This window comes from Squalius cephalus (assembly GCF_949319135.1).
Source record: "Squalius cephalus genome assembly, chromosome: 18".
Lineage (NCBI taxonomy): Eukaryota > Metazoa > Chordata > Actinopteri > Cypriniformes > Leuciscidae > Squalius > Squalius cephalus.
The window spans coordinates 22910387-22935627 of NC_137139.1; the positions used below are offsets into that span (position 1 = coordinate 22910387).

The 25241-nt window shown below is 38.4% G+C and overlaps 2 protein-coding genes across 8 annotated transcripts; both read right to left on the reverse strand.

Moving 5' to 3' along the window:
• Positions 1–573: 573 nt before the first annotated feature.
• On the reverse strand, positions 574–5494 carry asb8 (ankyrin repeat and SOCS box containing 8). 4 transcript variants are annotated; one of them, XM_079850348.1, is made up of 4 exons: positions 5426–5494; positions 3346–3552; positions 3164–3268; positions 574–2320 (listed from the first exon to the last, which is right to left on the reverse strand). In XM_079850348.1, exons 2-4 carry the CDS (start codon positions 3472–3474, stop codon positions 1685–1687), a joined length of 870 nt encoding a protein of 289 aa, XP_079706474.1. In that variant the 5' UTR covers positions 3475–3552; positions 5426–5494; the 3' UTR covers positions 574–1684. The 4 variants fall into 4 exon arrangements, with proteins under 4 accessions (XP_079706474.1, XP_079706473.1, XP_079706475.1 ...); XM_079850347.1 differs by having other exon boundaries at positions 5386–5494; XM_079850349.1 differs by lacking the exon at positions 5426–5494 and adding an exon at positions 4927–4981.
• A 5107-nt stretch (positions 5495–10601) lies between these two features.
• larp4aa (La ribonucleoprotein 4Aa) lies at positions 10602–24719 on the reverse strand. Of its 4 annotated transcripts, none has more exons than XM_079848180.1 (17): positions 24119–24719; positions 21121–21247; positions 19896–20039; positions 19640–19727; positions 19383–19519; positions 19188–19291; positions 18969–19079; positions 18830–18883; positions 18535–18747; positions 17841–17944; positions 17267–17308; positions 16214–16423; positions 16024–16075; positions 15773–15931; positions 14840–14964; positions 14552–14744; positions 10602–13728 (listed from the first exon to the last, which is right to left on the reverse strand). In XM_079848180.1, the coding sequence occupies exons 1-17, from the start codon at positions 24230–24232 to the stop codon at positions 13342–13344; spliced, it is 2364 nt and encodes a 787-aa protein (XP_079704306.1). In that variant the 5' UTR covers positions 24233–24719; the 3' UTR covers positions 10602–13341. The 4 variants fall into 4 exon arrangements, with proteins under 4 accessions (XP_079704306.1, XP_079704305.1, XP_079704308.1 ...); XM_079848179.1 differs by having other exon boundaries at positions 19640–19730; XM_079848182.1 differs by lacking the exon at positions 17267–17308.
• Between the last annotated feature and the right edge of the window lie 522 nt (positions 24720–25241).

The following is a 25241-nucleotide window of genomic DNA, read 5'->3' on the forward strand; positions in this document are numbered from 1 at the left end:
ACAGGAGTTTAAATAAAGCATGATGGAAAACAAACAGTGCTTGCTAAAATAAGGACCTGAAATGATAAAATGCAATAAAAGTATGCATTTTTCTCATTATTCAAATTTCCTATTCAGAAAATAAAAATATGGCTTCACGGAGTGTTTTTTTTTTTATCGTAAAAAAGTACCATACAGTAAATGCTAAAAAACAAATGTACATTTTTGCTTTTGCAGCTAATATAATTAATGTAAAATAGTTTTAATAGATAATGGCTGGTTGTCAACTTGTACTTAGGTTAAATATAGGTAATTTTTCCTTAAGGGTTGATACTGTATGTAACAGTCTTTTTCTTTCATGTAAAATTTTTATTTTTATTATTAGTATTTTACAAACAAGGCAATTGACAAAATTCTGTAGCTTTATCTGACTGTTTTATATCATGTGGTATTCCAGCGCCCTCTACTGGTAAAAAAAAGTATACACATAGTTCAAATAAGGTCTTGTGTCATTGACAAAGCATTTGATATGTGCCCTTGATCATGTTCACAGTTCACTTGATTTGGGGAAATAACTGCAGTAAAACGCTTGAACAATGCATGAAGTCTTTTACTGGTTAGTCTGCATGCATAAAACTAGATGTAAGCACTACATACTTCTTAATCAAGCAATATAACAACAACAACAACAACAAGAGAGAAATGAAAATAGAGCTGCAAAAAATCTCTTGGGGTTCACAAGATGTGACACAAGTGTAGACGTCCATTCATTTAAGACATTCCATTTACAATTTGCCAACATTTGGAATGATCATGCTAACGTGACACTGAGGCTGAAAGAAAATGAACATTCCCAATATTGACACAGAAGATTCTTGTTAAGGTTCGTAATGTTTTCATCTCAAACGTAAAAGCACAGCTCATTTTCTGCAATCATTAGCACCAAAAAAAAAAAAGTATAATACAGTCCAACACTCTAAATCAGAGAAATATGCATCATGAGTATGAAAGTGATAGAGGGACAGAAAAAGACGTTGGTTTGAAATCAGTGTTCTTACACTGTCATACTTCAAAATGCCAGGGATTAGAAAACAAATGTAAAACAACGTTGTTTTTGTGGCAAATTTACTATATTTTTTCCCCAACTTTTCCAGGATGTACTTATTTTCGATGACTGGGAAACCTCATAAAATGATTTAACAAAAAATGTTAATATTTATCTGACTTTAAAACTTCATCTAAAGGCCTCAGGTATTTCCTTTAAAAACATCAAACATTACGGCATAAATTAAAAAAACGAACTATGAAACGCAAAAATGTAATATATGATTATAACTTAAGTGCTGTTAAAGTGTTATTTTGTTTCCACTGCATTTACGTGTAAATAATATTTTTAAATAATTTTGTGTCTTTGCATTTTAGAATATTTCACATCTGTTATTTTAACATTATGGGTTCATAAATGCATTATCGACATCTCTCTCCTACCAGATTGCTATTTCTCTGAGTCTGCACCAAAGCACATAATCGTACTGCAACCCAAGTCTGAATTTGCTTGATGACATTATGGCAACAAAACAAAAAAATGGGCAACTTCCTCTCATATTCACTCTATGGACAGACACACTTCAGATTGCAGTCTGATTACAATCACATGTTCACATAAACAGAAGACCGCATCTGACATTAAGGACAGTCTTCTCGCTCAGTCTCTGAGGAGCACATATTCTTTCACTGACTCTGGAAGCGGGAGCTGTTTCACCGCAGACGGGAGGAACTGGACTCCCAGGCTATTACGGACGGCGCAGCGCGCCAAGGCTCGCAACGAAGGCGGCTGGGCTACCAGGTTAGTGAGTCGAGCCAGTAACTGAGGATCTTTAGTGAGCTCACGCGGTAAGGAGCCGTCGGCCCTGCGGATCTCGAACCTCCCCGCGGCGCGGCAAAGCAGCTCCAGGCACTCTTCCTCCTGTTCCGTGCCCAGGCCCCGAGCCAGCAGCGCCACCAGCCGCGAGATGGGCGTCTGGCCCTTTAGGTTGGTGACGTGGACTTGAGCGCCGTATTCGAGCAGCACGCGTACACTCTCCAGGTTGCCCTTCATGGCCGCCCAACTGAGGGGCGTGTCGTTATTGTAATCGCGGACATTCGGACAGGCGCCGCTCTCCAACAGGGCCCGTACGCACTCTGGGTTATCTTTGAAGGCGGCCCAGTGCAGTGGGGTATCCTTGTTTCCGTCCAGCGCATTTGGCAGGGCTCCGTATTCTAGAAGCAGCTCCACGCAACCCTCGTCCTTCTCTGCTGCGTAATGCAGGGCAGTGCGGTTGTAACCATCCAAGGCATTTACCTATGTGAGAAATGGTATAAATTTTCTATAATGTGCATGCTTTGAAGATTAGAAATGTCAACAGAAATGTCAAACATTTTAATGTTTTCGAACACACTCAGAATAAAAGTTTTCATTTCATTAAAAAAAAAATATCTTACTGACCCAAAACATTTGTACAGTTGTGCATCTATAGATTTGAACAAAACTGTTTCATTTCTTATTAATATTTGAAAAGCTTTTGTCTGCCAAATCAAAGTCACGTGGTGCAACCAACATGCAATAATATGCGAGAAAACAAAAAACTAGGGCTGTCAAACGATTAATCGCGATTAATCGCATCCAAAATAAAAGTTTGTTTTTACATAATATATGTGTGTGTATGGAGTATAATTATTTTCTATATATAAATACACACACATGCATATATATTTAAGAAAAATGTGTTATTTATATATAAAATATTTATATATAATATAAATTATATATAATATAAATATATATACACAGTATATACATGCAAATATTTCTTAAATATATACATGCATGTGTGTGTATTTATATATAGAAAATAATTATACACCATACACACACATATATTATGTAAAAACAAACTTTTATTTTGGATGCGATTAATCGTTTGACAGCCCTAACAGGAAATGATGAAGAGGACCATAGAGAGGACCCCTGCACACACTCATGATTGACAATCCAAGTGAAAATCCAAGAATTTTTTACCTATTTATGACAATAAAAGGTTGGTTTAGGCTTTTAAAATATTTTATGGCTTTTTTACAAATATTTAAACACTGTCAAAACACTGAATTTAGGGAAATGGTTGCTTGTCTAAGCTATATGATGTACCTCTGCGCCTTTCTCCAGCAAGAGCTCCACACAATCAGCATCCGCCACCATACAGGCACAGTGCAGGGGCTTCAGCGTGCCATGCATCCTGTTCACATCTGCTCCCTGTCAAAGGAGCACATTTTCATTCAGAATGTGATATATACGAAACAACTTTCTAAAGCTTTGGTAACACAACTTACCCTGCGTATAAGGTCTTCCACATTATCATGTGGGAAGGAGCGAATGGCCGCTATGGTTCGAATGAGCCTTTCCGACAATGAGTATTTGCTCTGAATACTCTGCATGATGTACCACATAGTAGAGCTCATGTGGAACAACAGGACATTTCACCCAGGCTGGGTGACGCCACACCGGGATGAGATGGCTGTGAAAGTGAAAAAATAATCCTAGAGAAAAAAAAAAAGAGAAAAAAATCTATTAACAAGAGAATGATGTTGACAGAACAAATAATATCTTTCTTTACATTAGGAATCATTAATACCAATTTAATATTTAGTACTGGTTGACTGGTTGACTTGTACAATTTATTTAATGATAATAATAGACTAATAATCTGACAATTGTCAAATTATATAGTTGTCAATAAATATTAAACAAATGATAAAAAAAATTATGAAAATCATATTTATTATTATTGTTAACTTGACAATTATTAAAATGAAATAAAAATAGATGTCAATAAATCATAATAAATGAATAAATAAAAGATACTAGTACTGTTTTTACATTTGCCTGTAATTTAATGTAAAAAAGTACATTAATTGTACCCATTTTACATAAATTGTACCCGTTTTTTATTGTTATAGATTGTTGCCTTTATTTATATTTTCTGCATTTATTTATTTAATCTTTCACTTCTTAAATTTCAAACTCTATTCACTACTCTAACTCTATGCATCTCTTCAAAACACTTATTCATTCATTCATTTTTAATTTTGTCAAATTTTGGTACTCCTTCTAGGTTCAGGTAATACTCTGGTGGGTTAAATGGAGCTTCAGCCATGAAAACCATTGACATATTGTTTATACTAGTAAAATAAATGTATTCTGCGTGTAGCAGGTGCCTGACACACTCGACCCAGTCTTATAAATGATCAAAATATGCATACAGCCTGGGTCATACAGATAAATAAGGCAAACTGGCTGCTTGCTGTTCGGGTCTCGTCTTGTTGTCATGCTGTCAACAAAAGGTCGCATGACAGATCAGCTAGCAAAAACACACAACATTTGACAAGCAAATGAAGTCTAAAACATGACAGCTTAATAGCGCTAGAGAAAAAAAAGTCTAGTTGCATATAAAATAAATGCTTTCAAAAAAGAAAAACAAAATACAGTGTTGTGCTCATGTTTATCACTCCTTTCTGTATGTGTCCTACCGGAGTGAACTAACGTTAGCCGTTTGGGGCTAGTTTCGACACCCGGGACGTGAAATAACATTTTCTTACCTCTGGATCTTCTTAGGAGCAAGTGCACGAAAAAAAGCGAAATGTAAAGTGTGTAATCGAAGACGATTAGATGCTAAAACTGTAACTGTAAGAAGTGAAAACAGCTGCAGGTTTGGAGAGCTAATCTGCCAGTGTGTCCGCTCGCTCAACACAAACACAGTGACGTCACGAGAGGAAGTGACAAACAATTTTAAAACGCCATTTATCCGTTTGTTTTCATTGGCGAGAGACATTTGTATCGTGTAATTGCGGCTAGAAATACAGCTAAAATTAGTTGTGCGCGTCTGTATGTGTGAGAGGCCATTCTTCACATACCGTACTGTTCGTGCCAAATATAGACACGATGGGCCCTGTGCTGCGGGCCCCTGACTGAATGTCACTTTACGTCACTCAGTGCCCTCACACCCCCATTGTTTCCATGTTACAGATCAACTTAAATAAACTTGCCCAAAAGATACATAATGGTTAAATTAGTCAAAGTAGTGTAATGTATGCATGCACCAATATTATATATGACAGATGTAACACTGTTAGTGTTTTATTTTTGTGAAAACAATGTACTGTCTGCACATTGTCCTCAACACATTAGTGCTCAAAAGTTCAGGGTCAGAAAGTATTTTAAATGCATTAAGTCGAGACACGGCAGGCAAAAAACATCGATTTTTCATGCAGTGGTAAGTTTTGAGATTTTGGGCTAGTTTACTCCTTCAATGTTCTTTCAAGCTGCTATAAAGAAAACGTTGAAAATATACATTAAGATGTTTATTTTATTACATTTTGTTTACTTGCGGCGGTAAGTTTCTCCCGAATTTACCAAGAAGTAAGCATTCCAACGCGACATGCCGAGTTCCGTCTGTCAGTCTGTCGTGACCGGTATCGCTGTAAAGCTCTGAATCTCCGGCACAACTCTATGCAACCCAAATATGGGCATTTCCTTTCTATCAGTAACCAATCGTGAATGTCCAAAGGGGGATTTTAAGCTAATGACAAAATCTCATTTAGAGCTATTAAATCTTTAAATGCCGTTTTCTCAAAATTAGTTTTTTGTCATTCTCCAGTACAAACATCTCAGCCTATGTAGCACTTATGTACACCAAACTTAGCAGTATTTTGAAGATATTTTCACAGGGATTTGTTAATAAATCATTCCTGATCTTATTTATTTGACATTTTATTCAAAAAAATATGTCGAACATTTATTTTTTAAGGCAATGGACAATATATTTTGATTTCCTAATGAAAGCATAAATCCTGAAATCCCTCTGAAATTTTTTTTTTCATCTTGTGTGTAAACAAAATGAAAAAATAATTTTGCACCTGGCTTTATCATATGTTCAGATCTATCTACCGAAACTATATGCAAAATCACACATATTTAATGAGATGATGCCTAATTTGCATAATTAAACATACATATTTCAAAAACTTGTAATACATTTTTTATATATACTTGTGTAAGTAATCAACTGAGGAAGTTTCATGGTGATATCTGTTATTTAAAAAATGTACCCTATTCACCTGTAGTGTCTCGCCTTAAAGTCAACAAAAGTGATAGTAAAGACTTTTAAATTGTTACATAGCATCTTTTAAGCCACTACATCAACTTATCTCATCATATGGGTGGGGGAACGGATTCAGACAGCTGGATTGCTTGCCGTCGGATTCTGTTCCCCTATGTTTGTATGTAAAAAATGAGGTTCTAATATTTACAAAACTGACAGCAGCCAGTTGGCACCAGTGGCCTTGTGGGAAGTGCATGTCATTTAACGCTATGTGCTTTAGGAGACCTGGTTTCGAAACCAAGTTCATGACCTTTTAATGATCCCATCCCCCCTCTCTCTCACTTTTTTCCAGTCTGTCCTATCAGGATAAAAACGGCACAAAAAAAATCTTAAAATGATGCTGGTTAAGATCCATCCTCACACAGACTAGATTCAGCATCTTTTAAGCCACTACATCAACTTCTCTCATCATATGGGTGGGGGAACGGATTCTGACAGCTGGATTGTTTGCAGTCGGATTCTGTTCCCCCCAAGTTTCTTACACAAGGATGTTCCAATATTTATCAAACTGGTGCTGGTTAAGATCTATGCACAAAGAGGATATAATCAGCATCTTTTAAGTCACTATCAACATCTCTCATCATTTGGGTGGGGGAACGGATTCCGACCGCTGGATTGCTTGCCGTCGGATTCTGTTCCCCTATGTTTGTATGTAAAAAATGAGGTTCTATAATTACAACATTTTTGGTAGCCAGTTGGCACCAATGTCCTTGTGGGTAGTGCACTGTCATTTAGCACTGTTGCGCTTCAGGAGACCCGAGTTCAAGACCAGGTTCATAACCTTTCCCTGATCTTGTCTCCTACTTTGTTTTCTTGTCTACACACTGTCCTATAAGGGTAAAGGGCAAAAACACCAAAAAATAAAGGTTTAAACTTATGCTGGTTAAGCTCCATCCTCACACATAATAGAATCATTCTCTCTCTCACACTCTCTCTCTCTCTCTCTCTCTCTCTCACTCTCTCACTCTCTCTCTCTCTCTCTCTCTCTCTCTCTCTCTCTCACTCACACTCTCTCTCTCTCTCTCTCTCTCTCTCTCTCTCTCTCTCTCTCTCTCTCTCTCTCTCTCTCTCTCTCTCTCTCTCTCACTCACTCACTCAGTGCCCTCATAAGTATTTGGACAGTAAAGCTGTGCTGTGAAGTCAAAACATCTGTAAATATAATTAAAAGATGAACACGAGGCAAAAGTCTGTCACATTTTATTTCTGGCTTTTTAAACCCACACGTTTTACCAACTAAGAACTGCACTTTTATTAAAGTTTTATTATATATATATATATATATATATAGAGAGAGAGAGAGAGAGAGAGAGAGAGAGAGAGAGAGAGAGAGAGAGAGAGAGAGAGAGAGAGAGAGAGAGAGAGAGAGAGAGAGAGAAAGTGATGCGGTCATTTTCATCCATTTCTTGTTTTGGGGAGTTTCTGCCTTTAATTTCCTGTTCTCCTCTTAAACTGGTGAAATGTATGTTCAATTGGATTTAAATCTGGAGAATGACTTGTCCATTTCTTTCTCATGATATACTCATTGAATTTGTGAAACTCATCGTGTTTTGGGTCATTTTCCTGTTGCAGTATGAAGCACTTGAGTCTGGTGCCGGTTTTTCACCGGTGTACACTTCGGAATTAATTTTGCTGCCACAGTCATGCCTGGTCCAGAGGCAGCCATGTACGCACATGACACTAGGCTACCTCCACCATAATGTTTACAGATGAGGTCGCTTTGGATCATTTGCATTTCAGTTTTTCTTTCTCCACAATTTTGCTTTCCCGTTACTTTGATAAAGGTTCATCTTTGTCTAATTTGTTCATAAAACTCATCTCTATGCTTTTATACAAACTCTAATTTGTTTTTTTCTATGTTTGGTGCTGATGGAAGATTGAATTTTGCTCTGTATATGTAATTCTTCAGTCGTCTCCTGTGAACAGTAGATTGTGAGAGACCATCATCACCCCAGCTTTTTGGAGGTTTCTGATCATCTGACTGACAGTTATTTTAGTTTAGGGTTTTTTTTTTTTGTGTGTGTGATTTGTCTGTCATCAACTGCTGTTGTTTTTCTTGGCCGACCCGGTCGTTGATGGTTGCTGAAGTCAGCAGTTGTTTCTTTCTTTAACAGGACATTCCAAACTGCTGATCTGGCTATGCCCAATATTTGTGAGCAGCTCTAATTGCTTTTCTCAGCTCCTTCGTCTTCATCCTGGCGCAGAGCTGCCAACTCTCACGCATTCACCGTGAGACTCACGCAATTAACACTTTTCACACGCTCTCACGCCACACATCCATTTTCTCACGCACAGGAAAATCGCGAAGCAAAGAGGACACGGAGACCGACAGACAGAGCAGGTTATGATATTTAAAAAAATCTCAGCTCTCAGATTCTGTCAATTTTATTACGAAATTCAAACAATAAATACCGTTTTGGCGATGTGACGTGACAGATCCCAGCGGCACGTGAACCGATCATCTCTACTAGCTAAAAGTAAATAAACACGAATGAACAATGTTAAAAGAAGTACAACTTACCGAAATTTATATTCCTCATACATAATATCGATCAATCGTGTTTTTCAACCGCGGAAAGGGTCAATAAAACAGCTGGAGAACTATTATGTCACATAACATTTACCTCAGGAAAGCCATTTGATGACCATATGCTATAGCGTTAGTTGGCTAGAAAAAAAGAGCTATAGAGAGTATTTTGCTAAATATGTGTACTATTCCATATTTATTATATTTTTACTTATATCATTAAATAAAGTTGTTATTATAATAAAAACGCATTATATTTAATTTGAGTTATTTTTAATCTTAAATAATACTACCAGCTGATAAGGCTCTCTTATGTTTACAGCATTAGGTGAGTTTTTTTTTTTTTCTTGAGAAACATTAACGCCTATCTTGTGTAACTTACCTAATATTTATCCAAATTAGTCAATATTAAATCAAATCACAAGAATTGAACTGAATTGAAATCCTGAAATTTGTTTCAAGCAATAATAAAAAAACGTAGCTTACCAGAAATTGTACCATATATATATATATATATATATACACACACACACACATGCATACATGCAGTGTTGGACAGTGTTACAAAAATAAGTTGACAGATAAAAAGAACAGCTGAACAACAGTTCACAAATAAAAAATATTGTTCAAATTGTTAAATTGTGCCTTTAGTTATTTTGGAATAAATGTAAAAATGCTTAAAACGAACTTAAAACGAGATTTATACTTGGTTTTAATGAATAGAACATTCATTACATAGTTCATGTGAAAAGACAAATTTGGTTTTTCTTTTTTATGTAATGTTTATTTAACCAGGGACATTTGACAACATTAAGTGTAACTGGGACATGAATTTACATTTGATTTATGCATACACATATACATACGTGCGTATGTATCAGCATATTGAAATGATTTCTGATGGATCATGTGACACTACACTAAAAACTGGATAATGGCTGTAGAAAACAGCTTTAATATCACAGGAATACATTACATATTTAAATTATATATATATATATATATATATGAAAAAAGTTATTCATTATTAATATTTCACAGTATTACTGTTTTTACTATTTTCAATCAAATAAATGCAGCCTTGGTGTCACATAAGAGACTTAAATTATAATATAAGATATAAAAATATCTTACAGACATGAAATGAACAAACAGATTTTTTGTATAGCACTTTTCTTATATACTATTGTACATCCAAAGCACTTTACAATCATACCAGGTGGTCTCTCACCACCTGTGTGCAGCATCCACTTGGACAATGCAACGGCGCCAGTGCGCTCACCACACACCAGCTATAGGTGGAGAGGAGAGAGTGATACAGACAATTCAATGGATGGGGATTATTAGGAGGCCATGATTGATGAGGGCCAATGGAGGCAATCTGGTCAGGACACCGGGGTTCCACCCCTTCTCTTTACGAGAAGTGCCATGGGATTTTTTTTTTAATGACCAGAGAGTCAGGACCTTGGTTTAATATCTCATCCGAAGTACAGTATAATGTCGCCATCACCATAATTGGGCAAGACTTCAGGGTTAGCACCTCCTGCTGGCCTCACTAACACCTCTTCTAGCAGCAACCTAGTTTTCCCCAGGAAGTCTCCCATCCAGGTACAGGTATCCGTTTAGCTTTAGTGGGCACCAAGTATTGGGCTACAGTGTGATATGGCTGTGGTGGTGTATGATAACAAAATGGGAAAAAAGTAATAACTCACTCTTTAATTACCAATATTTCAAATAATTTAAATAAAGTACTTTATTCAGTACCTTTCTTAGGGAAAATAAATCCATGATCCGTAAATGTTTTTTACTGACTACAAATCTCTTCTTAACCAGACAAAAAGCAACACAAAAGAGTTCAATAACATAAATTGGAAAAAAAATGCAGCAAATGAACCAGTCAAGAGTAAGGCCAAAACAAAATAATTTATTTTCTTTTTGTGACATTTTATGCAGACAGCTAGAATTTAGTGTCTCACTTCAATCCATTGTTATATAATTCTTCCCTTTGCCACACCAATCCCTAAATCAATTAACAGTAATAACCCAAACATTAAAGAGAAATTTGCTATTTTCTGTAGATTTTTGCAAGCCTGTCAACATCAATATCATTACCTTATGCTCCTAATATAATTTCACATTACATAACAAGATTTTTTTTTTTTAAACAAGTTAGTGCATTTCATTATCCTAAACCACTAGCTGCTCAAATTCATTAATGAAAACAAGAAAAAAAAAAGCCCCAGTGATTTGTTATTTACCGCATTACTAAGCCTCTAGTAAATGCATCAAGTATTTTCTCTGCTGAAATCTCAAAAAAAATATACAAATATGTTAAATCTGTGACTCTCTCCCAATGTTTTTTGTACATATGATAAACTTACAAGGGACAGGGGGGTTGCATGGGGGGGGGGGGGGACATCAGAATTAAAATAAATTAAAAACCAGTTTTTAAAAGCAATACTTTACATTGAATTGAACAGCAATACTGTATCCTCCTGATTAAACGTTCAAATTACAGCACCAATTCACCACAGCACTTTTTTTTGTAGTGAACGCATCCCTGCTATTCATATTCCCAACTTAGTCACTATCAGGTACCATCTACCAAAGCAACAATTTCTAATCACCCATACACATGCCACCCCATCAAAAAGAACACGCTGGCATTGGCATAGCAATGACGACACTCACATTAACCATGGCAAAGCTATCAGAAACCTTGCAGCAATCATTACAAGAGCATTTTGCACCGATATTGTCATTTATCCAAGAGTCAAAACGCTCTGTTTAGGGAAGAAATGTCGTCGTTTAAATAAGGGGTGTGTATTACAATTCATGGAGGACACATTCAGGTGATACCAAGCATCTAACATTCAATTCTCCTTTAAATATCATCTCCTTGAAAATATAAAACGTCATGAAATGACCGAATTGGAAGTTCACATAAATGTGAGACCAGAAACGGATTTAATTTGACAGGAATGAGATGAGACATGTCACCCCTGAGCCAGATAACCCACTCTGGGCATTCATTTCGCACATAAATCATCATAAAAATGATTTCGAAAGAGACCAGTACTGTCGATTTTGGTTTTCGAATGCCCAATAGGTCATAAACACCGGATTTCTTCCACTGAAACAAGGAGGTGATGGTGATGAATGTGCCTTAAGAAACAATCACTTATGTGATTGTTATATAACAGTGGTAACCATATTATCATTTCAAATGTAATGGATAGAAACTAAACGTCAGACCTGCTTGACCTATATCATCATTATGACCAACAGCTCCTTCCAATTAATCAACTCTGAATATATGATTATGAAAACAGGAAACCTTCTAAATCAGAACCAATCCACTTAATGATCAGGATTCTTGACTCTGCTTTGCATTAGCCCAAACCACCATCACCTTGTTGTAAACATAACCTGACTAATCATCAGGATATTTGAGCATGCTCAAAGCAGTCCAGGAAGGAGAATGCACAAAAACAAAACAAATCTGAGATGACACAAAGTTCATGAGTGCCTATGTACCTGACTGTTAAAGTTATCATTCACAGGCTGTTGATTACTCAAACTAACTACAAAACAATGACAAATCACACATAAAATTAAAAAAAGAAAAAAAAGATTCACCCATAAGCAAATCTGAGACATAACAGCATCATAATTGGCAGGCTTTGACTTCATGAAGTGACAGTAGGCTATATATTTGAATCATTAACAAGGCTCCAAAATTGATCGTAAGTAAATCCGAGCGCCCATTACAGAGTTAATCACGAGCTACAGTATGTCACGCAAACTAATGCAAAACTCCAGACCAAAACGCACTGTCAGCCCTAAAGATACTCGCGAAATAATCCACTTTCAAGCACGCGCCACATATTCTACACGGGATCTAAATCCCAGATGAATCGACTCTAAAGCAAACCACATCCGTCCACACACAGGTTCATTTACACGATCAAACCACCCCAGGGGTCGAGCGCCCATTGTCCTTTAATTGCGAATCAATCAACCGAAAATGAAAGAAAAGAAAGATGAATCATTGCATGTCAAAGTGATATCTTTGTATAGGTTCATGACATTGTTTATGCATGTTCCTTTTCTTAGTGCATAAGCTCTTTGCAGACCACCATCAGGGCCACCCAACTGCCCACTTTCACACCTCTCCCGAGCAGGGCTAAGAGAGGCCACCCACCTCTCAAGGAAAAAAATTCACATGGATTTACATTCTGAAGGGACATTGTCAAGTTAGAAGCATAAAATGTTTGTTTTTTTCCTATTTGATGGTGTCCTTCAGCAAGCAACAAATGCTTCCAATTTCTGATGCCCATTTTGCCTGGATACCCCAGTCTGTGCATTGTCACTTCATGAGACTTTTCCTCTGGAAGTGCTCCAGGCAGGAGAGGTGAATACCATTTTAAATTTTGACTTTTATCATATTTCATCTCATTATATATATATATATATATATATATATATATATATATATATATATATATATATATATATATATATATATATATATATATATACACACATACACACACGTGTGTGTATGTGTGTGCGCATGTGTATGTACGTGTGTGTGTGTGTGTGTGTAAATATTCATACAATAAGCATTTCTGTTCTGAGTCTTTACTTTGGCGATATGGGAGGGATGTTCTGCTCTTTTCCAGTGTGTCTGGAACCTCCCTGGGGTGAGCCGCGATGGCCGAAAGGGGGGCGTCTCTGCTGCTCTCGTAGCTTGAATCCCCCCGTACTGGTTCTGGGGGGTCCATTGCTGCGAGAAAAGCCCTGGGAGTCACGGGCCGGCCGGCCCTCCCTGGCCTTGCAGTTGACCCCCGTTTCCTGAGGCCGATCCGGTTTGCTTGCAGGGCTGGAGGGCTGCTCATCCACCTTGTTGACACGCAGCTCTCTCAAAGGCTGTGCACTTGCATTGTTAGGGCTGGAAGTGGATGCTGGAGGAGGGGGATCCTTAGGTGGTCGCTGACATACTTCAGCGTAACTGAGCTTGCGAGGTTCCTGAAGAGAAGAGAAGAATTAGTAGAAGGTTTCTCACTTAGCATTAGTCTTCAAGTACTGGGAGACGCATTGGATCGGCATTAGCAAGGATGGGTTACAGAACTTTAGAAAGCGGTGGCATGTAAAAATGTCTTAAAGACTTAATTGAATATATGTCTCTTTTAGGTTTGCGTAAGATGGAGGGAGGTTGATGTAAATCAAGTATTTCATTTTTTTTTTTCATTTATGTAAAATTACAATACTAATATTTAAGGCTGCCTTCATTTCTTTGCTTTCAAATGTTAAACCAAAGAGTTAAAAACTTAACTCCAAGTCCTCCAGAGTCACGGCCAAAGCCGATTCGAAAGACTGTTCTCCAGCAGCAGCCGCCATTCTTTGTTTTCAAGTAGCAGGGAACCGTCGCAACTCTGTCGTCATTATGTTAAGCCCGCCCCGCCTACTCTATACACGATGTGATTGGCCTGACCCAATTTAGGTTTTTGCAGCTCGAAAGTCAATGGAGAGTTTCTAGACTACCCTGGCTGCAAAATACATTTTGCTGCCGCTAGGGTGCGTCTAGATTTCTAGGCTAAAAGAGGGGTTTTTTTTGTGAGAATTTTATATTTAGGCCTTGACGCTTTATTTGAAAAAGCATATTTTTCTCTCCATTTTGGCCTTGCGTCCACACTGAGAAGGTGTTTTTGTCCTGCTTAAAGGGAGCTTTAAGGAATGGGATCTTGAACCTGCATCCCACTGAACAGAGACTAGAATTCAGGAAGACCAAGACACTGACCAGTTGTCCATTCTAACTTTAATCGTCAGCCTGAGGGAAGCTATAACTCACCAGCGCCGGGGTGCTGGAGGGGGCAGTGTTAGATTGAGGGGCTGCAGACGTTGCCGAGCTAGGCTGAAGCTTTGGACCAGGTGCTGTTGGGGCAGGGGTGGGCAGCACGGCTGCGACAGGAGTAGAGGTCACAGGCGTCTCTTTATAGACCGGGGGCTCCACGTTCTCCGGTTTCTTCTCCAGGTGGTTGGAGCTATAGAACACAAGTAGCAAAAAAATAAAATAAAATAAATCACACACTGATAGAAACAAGTTTTTGTATGCTATCCATTTGTAATAATCGCTTACCTGGAGGTCACGGGTTCAGGAACGTGAGCAGTCATCTTGGCTACAGGCTGGGTGGGCCTGGAGACAGTCTCCTCTGAGGCTGGGCTTGTGGGACATGCAGCGGACTCTTTGCTTGAATCCTGGTGCTGGAGAGAAACAAAATGACAAGCAATGAACAAAACCAATCTGAGTGGTGTGAAAATTAGGGCTGAATGATTAATTGCATTTGCGATAATATCGCAATATGATAAAACGATATTTTTTAACTGCAAAGGCTGCAATTACACACTGGTCACGTGACAAGCGCAGTCTGCAGAGGAACCATCAACTTGGAACACTATGCATATAGGCCAGGCCTACAGGAAAGAACATTTTATGTTTAATTCAATATTATGTTGGTCATACTATACAATAGGGGTGGGAGAAAAGATTCTCTATCCAACGATTCTGAGCTTAGTTTTTAACCACAGATGCACAATGATGTGTTTTAGAAACACCAGTATTCTGCTTGCTTCCAATTCCTCACACACACACACACACACACACACACACACACACACACACACACACACACACACACACACACACACACACACACACACTTCATAAAATAATCTTTCATAAAGTTCGGAAAGCTTGAAGCAAATTACAAAGACATTAAGTTTTATTAATAAGGTTAATTAATAAAAAAGTAGCCTAGATCAAGAATTGTTTTGAAATCGGATCATGACTCCCAGGATCGGATTGTGAGGTGCCTAAAGATTCCCACCCCTACTATACACTGATTTATTGCTTGTCTTTGTTGAATAATAAGGAAGAAAAGAGCTTAAAAATAACCGCATATTAAATCTCAATCGCAATATCGGTTTAAAAAATAAATAAATAACCCAATTAGATAATTTCCCACATTTGTTCAGCCCTAGTGAAAATGCTGTTGTCTTATGCTTAACAAACCTTTTCCCTATTCAGGCCCCGTACGACATCGGAGAGGCGGTTCTCCAGCACAGGCTCCCCCTGCGGACTGACAGAGCAGCCAGGCAGCGGAGGGAAGTTGGAGGCGGCCAGGTCAAATTTGGGGGGCGGTACTTTCACTTGAGACAGAGGAACTGGTCTCTATGCAAACAAATAATACAAAAAAAAAATGTAAGAGGGCATAAATAGAAAGGGGTCTTAATTGTAAACGGCAACACAAAATTAGAAATTACTGTTGTGCGATCATCGTCTCGCCGCCTTCGAGTGCCTCTGTATGTTGTTCTCCTAAAACAAAAGATTAATCCAATTTACTAAATGTGCAATCTGAATGAATTTTAATTCATTAATGAAACGCTCCACAATAGTTTTTTTAGCTAAACTAAACTAAAATGAGCCAAAAGTTTAAAGAAAAAGGTGACAAACCTTCCACGTCCCGCCATGATGCCATCATCAGTTGGATCGTTGGAAGATAGGTGTGAAAAAGATGAGTTGATCTCGGTGGATGACAGCACCGGCCCGCCGCTGGAGGGAGGCTGGGGACTGTGCAGGCCAGACAGTCCATCCACAAGAGCCACCGGGGACACAGTGGAAGAGAGTCCATCATTAGCCCTCGTCTGAGGCTTCACATGGTTCCTACTCGAAAAGCAGAATCAGAACCCTACGTGAGATTTGCAGCTGTGTCTCCTGTCCATACAAACATTTTTCACTAAACATGTAAAAGCGTGGATGTAGATGACGGTCTTTCAAGTTACGAGCAGCATGCAATGGCTCCAAAACAAAAATGGACAAACTTCTGGCTTTAAAGCCAATATACTTCCTCCTGCCAGTGAGCTTACATTAGTATCCAAGCTTACATTAGTTTTATTTTTTTTTATTGTCTGCAGTAAACCCACTTCAGGCATTTAAATTAGGGCTGTAAATATCAACATTTATTAGTTAACATTTTTAGTAAGTTAAACATTTAATTTAAATGCAAAATTGCATGCACTACAATTTAATCAAATCACATGTTACCTCTGACAGCCCTTAATCTAAATGTTTCTTTAAATTAATAAGACAGAGACAGAAATGTTTGAATACTGCTGAAGTAGATCATTCAACATTAAAAGCTGTTAGTGTGATGATTTGAGCACCAATATAGTAAAAATACATCTTAAACAAAAATGTTAATGAAATTATGAAAAGTTAATGTGAGTGAAATAGACGCACTAATAAATGAAGGGTAATTCTATTTCTGACAGAAGTTGCATAATATGCATTTTGTGTGACTGAAAGATTGTTTGGATAAAGTCGATAATCATTGTAGCGTCGCCCCGTTCATTTATTATTTTCCTTCAACCCTTCCCAAGTTGTTTTGTTAGTTAACCAGAATTTTCTGAGCTGAAGAGCTGAACACCAAAGCAGGTAATTTAGCTGTCTGTAGAGGACAATAAGAATGGCTTGATGATTGTTGATACATGACATTTGAAGTTGTACCTGAAGGCATTTATTACATTCTTTCTTGAATAGAGTGGAACACTGTGGGAACAGTAAAAAAATATCCAAGTGATCTACTGTGACTGCCTACATTCTTACACTACAGAAAAGAAATTTGTACTTGAATGAAACTTTCCTACTTCTTGTAACAAATAAAATATGCGAATGCAAATTTTAGATTTAATTTTCCTTTACAAAAGAGTGCAACAGTGCCTGCCCACTTTTTTTAGTGACCATGGTTCCGGAAGTAATTTTTCCATAAATTTTTCCCATAGGGATTTTTAAAAAGTACAACAAAAAAGTATTTGGAATTCCACTACAAAACTTTATTTAGAAAAATAAGAAGCTGAAATAATGTGGGCTGATGGGTTCAATAAAATCATACACCATCGATTAACAACCTCATAGCTCACAGCAGGTCTGTCTTTAAAGGTTTATTAAAGTTATCGTTAAAAATGAATGGGATTTTTACTTTCCGGAACCCGGCTGTTTATTCTATAGTGAGGTTAGAGCTATACAGTCAATTAATGCAAAATAAACAGGTGGTAGAATGAAAGGGCCCAACTTAACCTACCGGTTCCTGCTGAAGGGACGGCTGAGGTTTAGAGAATTTGAGCCAGTTTTGTAGTGTCCAGGTGAGCTAAATCCATTAACAAAACCACTGTTGGGAAAAGGTGCCTGTGGAAAACACAGCATGTCAATATCAGCTCAAGCGCCTCTATTATGTGGTTTTAAAAGTTCTCACAGAGTCTGAAAACGGTTTGTTTGAAGATTCTAAACCCCTCCTTTTCACGAGCATAGTCTGCTCTGATTGGTCAGATGGGAAAGTCAGTTGTGATTGGTCTACAGCTTACAGTGCGTGTCAGAAACAAAACGCTTATTACCATATCAGAATTTCAGCTCCGGAGGGTTCCTCGGTGCTTTATAAATAGACTGGAACCATAGACTGGAATTATGCAAATTTGTTACATGGGTATGTAACAGGAAGTGAGAGTGGAATGGCTGACGAGACAACTCATTTCGGCAGTTCAGAATCAATTCTTTCTTTTATGAGACAATAACTTTATTTGTCGAGCACTTTAATCTCTAAAAATTAGCAGACCTTTTATATTCACAAACAGCTATAGAATACACACTACATGAAAGGTAATATTCGAAAAAGCATAATAGGGCTACTTTAAATTATGATATATAAAAACAACTAATAACAACAAAAATGATTGGCTTATTGTATCAGGTGTACCCTTAGTCAAAATACCAAGTCTTACCAGGGGAGTCTCAAAGTATGGAGTAGGAGATGGCGTCCAAGTAGGAGGTACTATGCCGTAGAGTGGGTACTGCTGCTGGGGGCTGTAAACAGGCTGCATGAAGAGCGGGGAGCTATACTGTGACTGAGTGTGAGATTGCTGAGGATACACACTGCAGTCCAGGTTTCGATAACCATTCTTCGCAAAGAATGTGTTGATGGCTTTTATTCTGGCCTGAGAATAGGAAATGCAAAAAGTAAGAACCCATCTAATATGTAAACAAATTTAATGCCACACATTTTAGTATAGAACTTGCCATGATTGGTTTTCCCTGAAAAGTCTTCACTTCTTCCCTTAAATATCTGTATGCCTGGATGGAGGCAAAACCCCCAATTAGTTTAAAATCCAAGGGCAAGCAATTTATTGCATCTCCAAATCATAATGGAAATTCATACCTGTTGAGCGTCTGTATCTGATTGGAATGTAATGTACCAGTTGTTGTTGTGTGCAAACTCCACACTTATTACCTTGGGACAGTTGTCATTCTTAAACAAGGCTTCCACTTCCTGGTGAGAAAAACAAACAAACACACATACATTTATGAGAGGATCCAATAATATCCAAAATAACCCAAGCGATCCCATTTCATGACATAATTTTTTTTTTTTTTTTACCTCAACAGGTGTTGTTTCAGGGACTTCTCGCAAAATGATAATGCAACGCTTGTGATTTGGCCGCACTTTTTCCCCTTTTTCATCGACTTGGACCATAGGAGATGCTGTGGGCGGTCAGAGCAATATTAATTGTGTACTTTGACTAAATAAAAAATAAATTCGAGCATAGATGTAAAATGCAAAACAGGCACGTACATCTCAGGACATCCAAGATGAGGTCCATGTCAGTTGTGAGGACCTTGATTCCTTCCATGCTGGCAATAGTCCAAATGGGGACAAACTGGTCACTGTCCATTTGAGATATTAGGTAAAGATCCTTAGATAAGTTCTCCCTGTGGGATGAAAGAGGAGCATCAGTAAACACAGCTGATGGGAGGAGAGTGGCTGTAAAGTGCTTTTTACTTATTTGCATTAAATTGAAAGCTTACATCGCACTACAGGCCTGCACTTACCTGGAGAAGCAGAACTCCAATTCTTTTTTGAGAGACTCACGCAAAGTCTCTTCAGAGACGGGCTGTTCCTCAGGGAGCTTGGACTCGACTGCTTGGAAACAATGTACGTAAACATTAAAGGTAAGTGTGAGGCACATGCTTGCTAACTGAAAACACCAATAATAGATAACAGTGATGGATTTAGGCTATTTATCTTGCTAACATGTGCATTGATTGATGTGAACTATCATATTTCACAATTATGAACATCACTTACCATTAGTTGCTGTAGTGCGCTCACAAACCGGGAAGCTTTGGTCAGGGGGGTCCATGCCATTCACCACACCTACTACTGTACTAGATGTGCTGTTGTCCTCGAGAGCAGAGAAGCCAGACGTGTACTGTTTACCTACAGAGGTATCTAAGTGAATGCAGAAACAAAATGACAAAGACAATTCAAAATACATCATTTTTTTCAAGTAAATGAATACAAATAAATATATTTACATTTCTATCATTTGTTTTTGCAACCTTTGTAGGATAGGATGTCAAAAGTAATCTGCTAATCTGTAGCAGTTAAATGTTTTGACACTACCGTTCAAATACTTGACTAGTAATACTTTTACTCAGCAAGGATGAATTTAATTGGTCAAATGACCACAATGACATTTATAATGTTAGAAAATATTTTGATTTTAAAGCTGTTCCTCTGCACTATAGCAGCGTTGGTGAGCAGAGAAGATATTTTTCAAAAATCTTTCCAAAAAAATAAAACAATTAAGCTGAATGGAACGGAATTAAGAATAAAGTAAAAAGGCTAATTATCTATAACCTTTTATCTCCCAGAACTAAAAGAAACCTACAGATTATGCATAACATAGTCTTATGGTTAGCAGCAGCCAGCAGTCATATCACCCTGTAGCCCAAGACTGGTTGCCCACTGAAGCTATGCAGGGTTGAGCCTGGTTAGTACCTGGATGGGAGAGCTCCTGGGAAAACCAGGTTGCTGCTGAAAGAGGTGTTAGTGAGGCCAGTAGGGGGTGCTCTCCCTGTGGTCTGTGTGGGTCCTAACGCCCCAGTAAAGTGACAGGGACACTATAGTGTCAAAGAGCACCGTCCTTCAGATGAGACATTAAACCGAGGTCCTGACTCTCTGTGGTCACAAAAAAATCCCAGGATGTCTTTTGAAAGAGTAGGGGTGTAACCCCGGCATCCTGGCCAAATTTGCCCAGTGGCCTCCTAATCATGCCAATATATATATACTAATTGGCTTCATTACTCTGTCTCCTCTCCACCAATAAGCTGGTGGGCGTTCTGGCGCACTATGGCTGCCGTCGCATCATCCAGGTGGATGCTGCACATTGGTGGTGGTTGAGATTCCCCCTTTTATGTAAAGCGCTTTGAGTGCCGAGAAAAGCGCTATATAAATGTAATGATTTATTTATAAATTATTATATGCACAGTGATTAATTAAGATTAAGAATGTTTGGAAATATACTTGCCTTCAGTCGTATTGTTCTGGGACCAGGGGGAGGCCACAGTGCCATCCACAGGAGCTTCATTTTGTGTTGCAGGAATCTCCTGCCACACCTTGGCATTAGGGTTCAGACCAGCTCCTTTAGCAGTGACCTAGTACAATAGAAGGAAATGCAATGAAATCATTAAACTGGAAGATTTGTTTTAAAATCTTCAGGAGACATTTTATAATACAAGCATATTTAGAGAATATTGACATCCCTCATTCAAAGGCCCTGATAACTGATTTTATAACATGTTTAGGTCTCTTTCTATAGACATGACGTGTAAAATGCTTCCTGTGTCGTTCCCATGACACTGAGGTTTGTTTACATGTCTTGAGTAACACTAAGAGCAATGACAGACAAGCCAACTTAACCCGAGTTTCCTTGACACCACATCACTTACCCTCAAAAGCAACCTAAAATGCCCACAGAAAAAGCCAAATGCTTAACCAGACATGAGAGATGGTACTTCAGTCAATGATAATAAATTGAAAATATACCATAACACAGAAAATGGGACCTTGTTTCTCACAGATATGAATATTGTGCTGGGATTTCTCTTTGCAGCAAATCAAGAGTGCTTACGCATTTCTTTCTCCTCTCAAAAAAAGCACAGAAATTTAATCTACTTGGTCCTGGAGACATAAAAACATTTTTAAACTTCAGCAAATGTAAAAGAAAAGATGTTAGTGGTATGTTTTGCTGAGAGAATGGACTAAACTACATCCTCAGTCACCACCTTCAGTCAATACATATACACACAAAGGCAGCACAAGGTGAGCAGAAACACATAGACGCAAGTCTACAACACATGAGCGGCCAAAACTACCATTTTACCCATTGGTCACAAGGCCTGTCAATAAAGACACAATCAGTTTCTGCAAAAGAGCTTGAATCTTTCTCTGTCAGTCCATCCTGCTTGTCAGACAGGGAAAGATTGACCGTTTCATTCAAACCTGACAGCACCATTTCATCCTAACAACAGACAGCTTTCACAATAAGAGCTGATATATCTAGTACAACAGCACAATGGCGAGTGTGATTTTGCTATTATATAACAGTTCAATAAATAATTAATATTAAGTAACTTGCATTTTAGACAGAACCTGGCCAGATAGTCTGTAGAATTCTTCTCCAATTTCCACCTACAAAAAAAAAAAAAAGCTAAAGAATTTAGTTTTATGTCACAAAGCCGGTCTGGAACAGCATATGTGAGAAAAGCAGAGCGTTTCTGCTCCAGCTCCACTCCGAGTTTTACAATTTTCACTCCCCCCACACACGAGTGATCTCGAAGCGACAGAAAACACTGTTGTAATAACAGGTCATTAACATTTTTCATTCTATTTTAACACACTGTGGAAAAACAAACTTTAAAAAGACCTGAAACACAAAAGAATTATTTTTTAACAGACTCCCCTTCAAACTAAAATTATTCATTTAAGTGAATCTAAAGTCTTCCCACCTAAAAGGAATTTACTGAAGCAGGTGAAATATAAAAGGTTCCCATGTGTACATTTATTGCACGTTTAATATTTTGGCTACAAATTGTGCATCCAAAATAATTCATACCTGCTCATTTCACATGGCCACGGGGGCGCCATTGGGAACAGCCACCTGCTTCCTAAACCTCATCCTCCACATAAACTATCAAAAACAGCTGTTACGCTTTGTTCGCCTGTAACACAAACACCACTAAAAGATCCTCTAGGATTCTAGGATTAAGTGTTTCTGGAGGATGTCAGCCAGAAGAAGACATCATTTTGGCCGAAAGCAGTCTTTACTGTCATTCTCTGAAAAACTCAGTTGCTACGGGTCCTCGCAACCTGAAGTGAAGGACATGTTTGATATACAGTATATAAGAGAAGGACGTCGGCTCACAACTATTCAAGCTGAAACAAATATGTGCTACTTATTACTCAGAAAACCATATCAACTTCCCAAGCCAGTGTTATAAACATTATTTGGAGTTCGTCTGTTCTAGTCGGGTTTAACTCCGTGTGAGCTCACGTGTGTCATATGACTGCGTGAATAAGCTTATGAAAGCAGGCCGCTGAATGAATGTCGCCGAATTACAGCGGGGTTTACTGGAGAATTTGACAAAAATCAGTGTCCTTAAGCTAAAGTGAATTAAGATATAACTAACAAACGTATAATATGTGAACATTCGCTAGCATGTGGGCTAATTTGCCCGGTTATTCATGTCATGCTCGAATGCCTTAAAGGGCCAGTTCACCCAAAAATGTAAATTCTGTCGTGTTCCTTAATACACACAACCAACCTTTACCAAGGAATTAAGTTTACTGTCATATCAGCTTGTTATTTCATGACAGATACATATACAAGCAGCACAATGTCATAAAAGGTTGTTTAAAAAAAAAAAATCAGCTCAGTAGAACATTTTGTATAAACAACTCTATAAAAGATGAATGAAAAGATGAAATGCGTCTATGCTAAAAAAAATTGTTTTCTGGGTCCATCTTAGAAAACAAATCCTTATATTGATTAGGATGAGGCACTGGCAGCCTCTGTCTCTATTTACTTGCGTTGCACCTTTTTTTCAATGGAAGCGAATAGTGAATGCTGCTGTCATTCTGCCTAACATCTCATTTTGTGTTCATGAGGCTTTTGACCAACACGATGTTGAGGAAATTACGTTTATAGGGCGAACTGCCGTCTTTGAGTGCGACAGAGCAATCTTAAAACCACAAACATGATGCAAAGTTCAGCAGCAGATTAGAAATGTCTTTTGTAAGCGGGCCAACTCAGAGATGAATGAATCATCCTTTCAATTGACAACAAGAAGCGTCTTCAACAACATGGCCAGCTTGCAATTTAGGTGATGTCAAGCTTGCAAGCTGTGTGAACCGACCGATGGCCTTATATAGCGAGCGATCATACTTCCTATGACCCTATTTTTAAGAAGGGCAACGGCCAGAGACCGATCGTCCTGTTGGGGAGGGGTGATGAGGCCCCGACTCACCATGACGCCTGAGTCTCCCCCGGTCCCGGGTGTGATCTCGTCCTCCCCACGGGTTTTGGGTCCCGGCTCAGCCTCCTCCTGCAGCTGCGGCTCTCCGCCCTGGTCTGAACTCATCGGCCGCTCCTGGCTCACCGCGCCTCCGTCGTTCTCTCCCTGCCCCCCTCGGCTCACCCTTTTTGCTGATCAAGTAGTTCTTTTATACACCAGAATACGCACAGATGACGGTCCGGTTAAATAAGCTGAATTTATTGAGTGCTCGGTTATGAAAGCTCAGAGTGCGAGCTGGCTAGCTACCGAATGAGCTAGTTCTCCTGCTAACTAGCTGACTAGCTATCAATGCAGCGACAAATACGGCTCAGGCTCCGACGTTTGGCAACCGATGGGTGAAAATGACAGCGCAAGCGCCGAAAATAACGAATTCGCTCCAAACGCGCCTTCCTCGCGATTTACACAAACTCCAGTGCCATAGGGCACATTCCTAAATGGGCGACCGAAGCGGACACAGGGGACACGCACCTTATTAATGAGTAGGCAGACATTAACACAGTCCGCCACCGTCCCACACTCCTCTGCGACCTCTTGATATCCTCTGAAGCTGATCTGCTCAGCTTCCGGTTGGAGCAATGGCTGACTGCAGGTTGTCTGCCAAAATAAAAGTATTTTTCTTAATAAAAGTTTCATTTCACAACAGTCCCACGTTTTCTTGTTTACTTCTTTTATACTTAGTCTATTATTATTATTATTATTATATTTGATAGTCAATATTCTGTCATCATTTACTCAGTTTCATGTTATTTAAAACTCATCACTTTCTTCTGTGGAACACAAAAGATGTTAGGCAGAATCACTGACAGCCTCAGTTCAATTTTATGACATTTATTTCTACGCAATAAAAGTAACCGATGAGAGAGGGTGACTGGGATCATTTAAATGCCATTAAAATAGTATAATTTTATTCAGATATATTGATAGACATTCTTGCTTCTTCCCATCAAAATAAAGAGGTGCTTTAACAGTCAGACACTAATCAATCAAAGGCTCTTCGATCAGAAAAAATGTAGGCCTGAAGTTTAATAATGTAAAGGAGCATTTCACCAAACTGGTGATTATTGTTATAATTTGA

Excerpts from the sequence above, each read along its gene's own strand:
- asb8 (XM_079850348.1), bottom strand. The coding sequence starts at position 3,474 with ATGAGCTCTACTATGTGGTACATCATGCAGAGTATTCAGAGCAAATAC. Across the intron at positions 3,269-3,345 it reads TGGAAGACCTTATACGCAGG|GGAGCAGATGTGAACAGGAT; the intron begins GTAAGTTGTGTT and ends CTCCTTTGACAG. Across the intron at positions 2,321-3,163 it reads TGCTGGAGAAAGGCGCAGAG|GTAAATGCCTTGGATGGTTA; the intron begins GTACATCATATA and ends TTTCTCACATAG.
- larp4aa (XM_079848179.1), bottom strand. The coding sequence starts at position 24,232 with ATGAGTTCAGACCAGGGCGGAGAGCCGCAGCTGCAGGAGGAGGCTGAG. Across the intron at positions 20,040-21,120 it reads CCAGAACAATACGACTGAAG|ATACCTCTGTAGGTAAACAG; the intron begins GCAAGTATATTT and ends GCATTCACTTAG. Across the intron at positions 19,520-19,639 it reads TTGGAGTTCTGCTTCTCCAG|GGAGAACTTATCTAAGGATC; the intron begins GTAAGTGCAGGC and ends TTCATCCCACAG.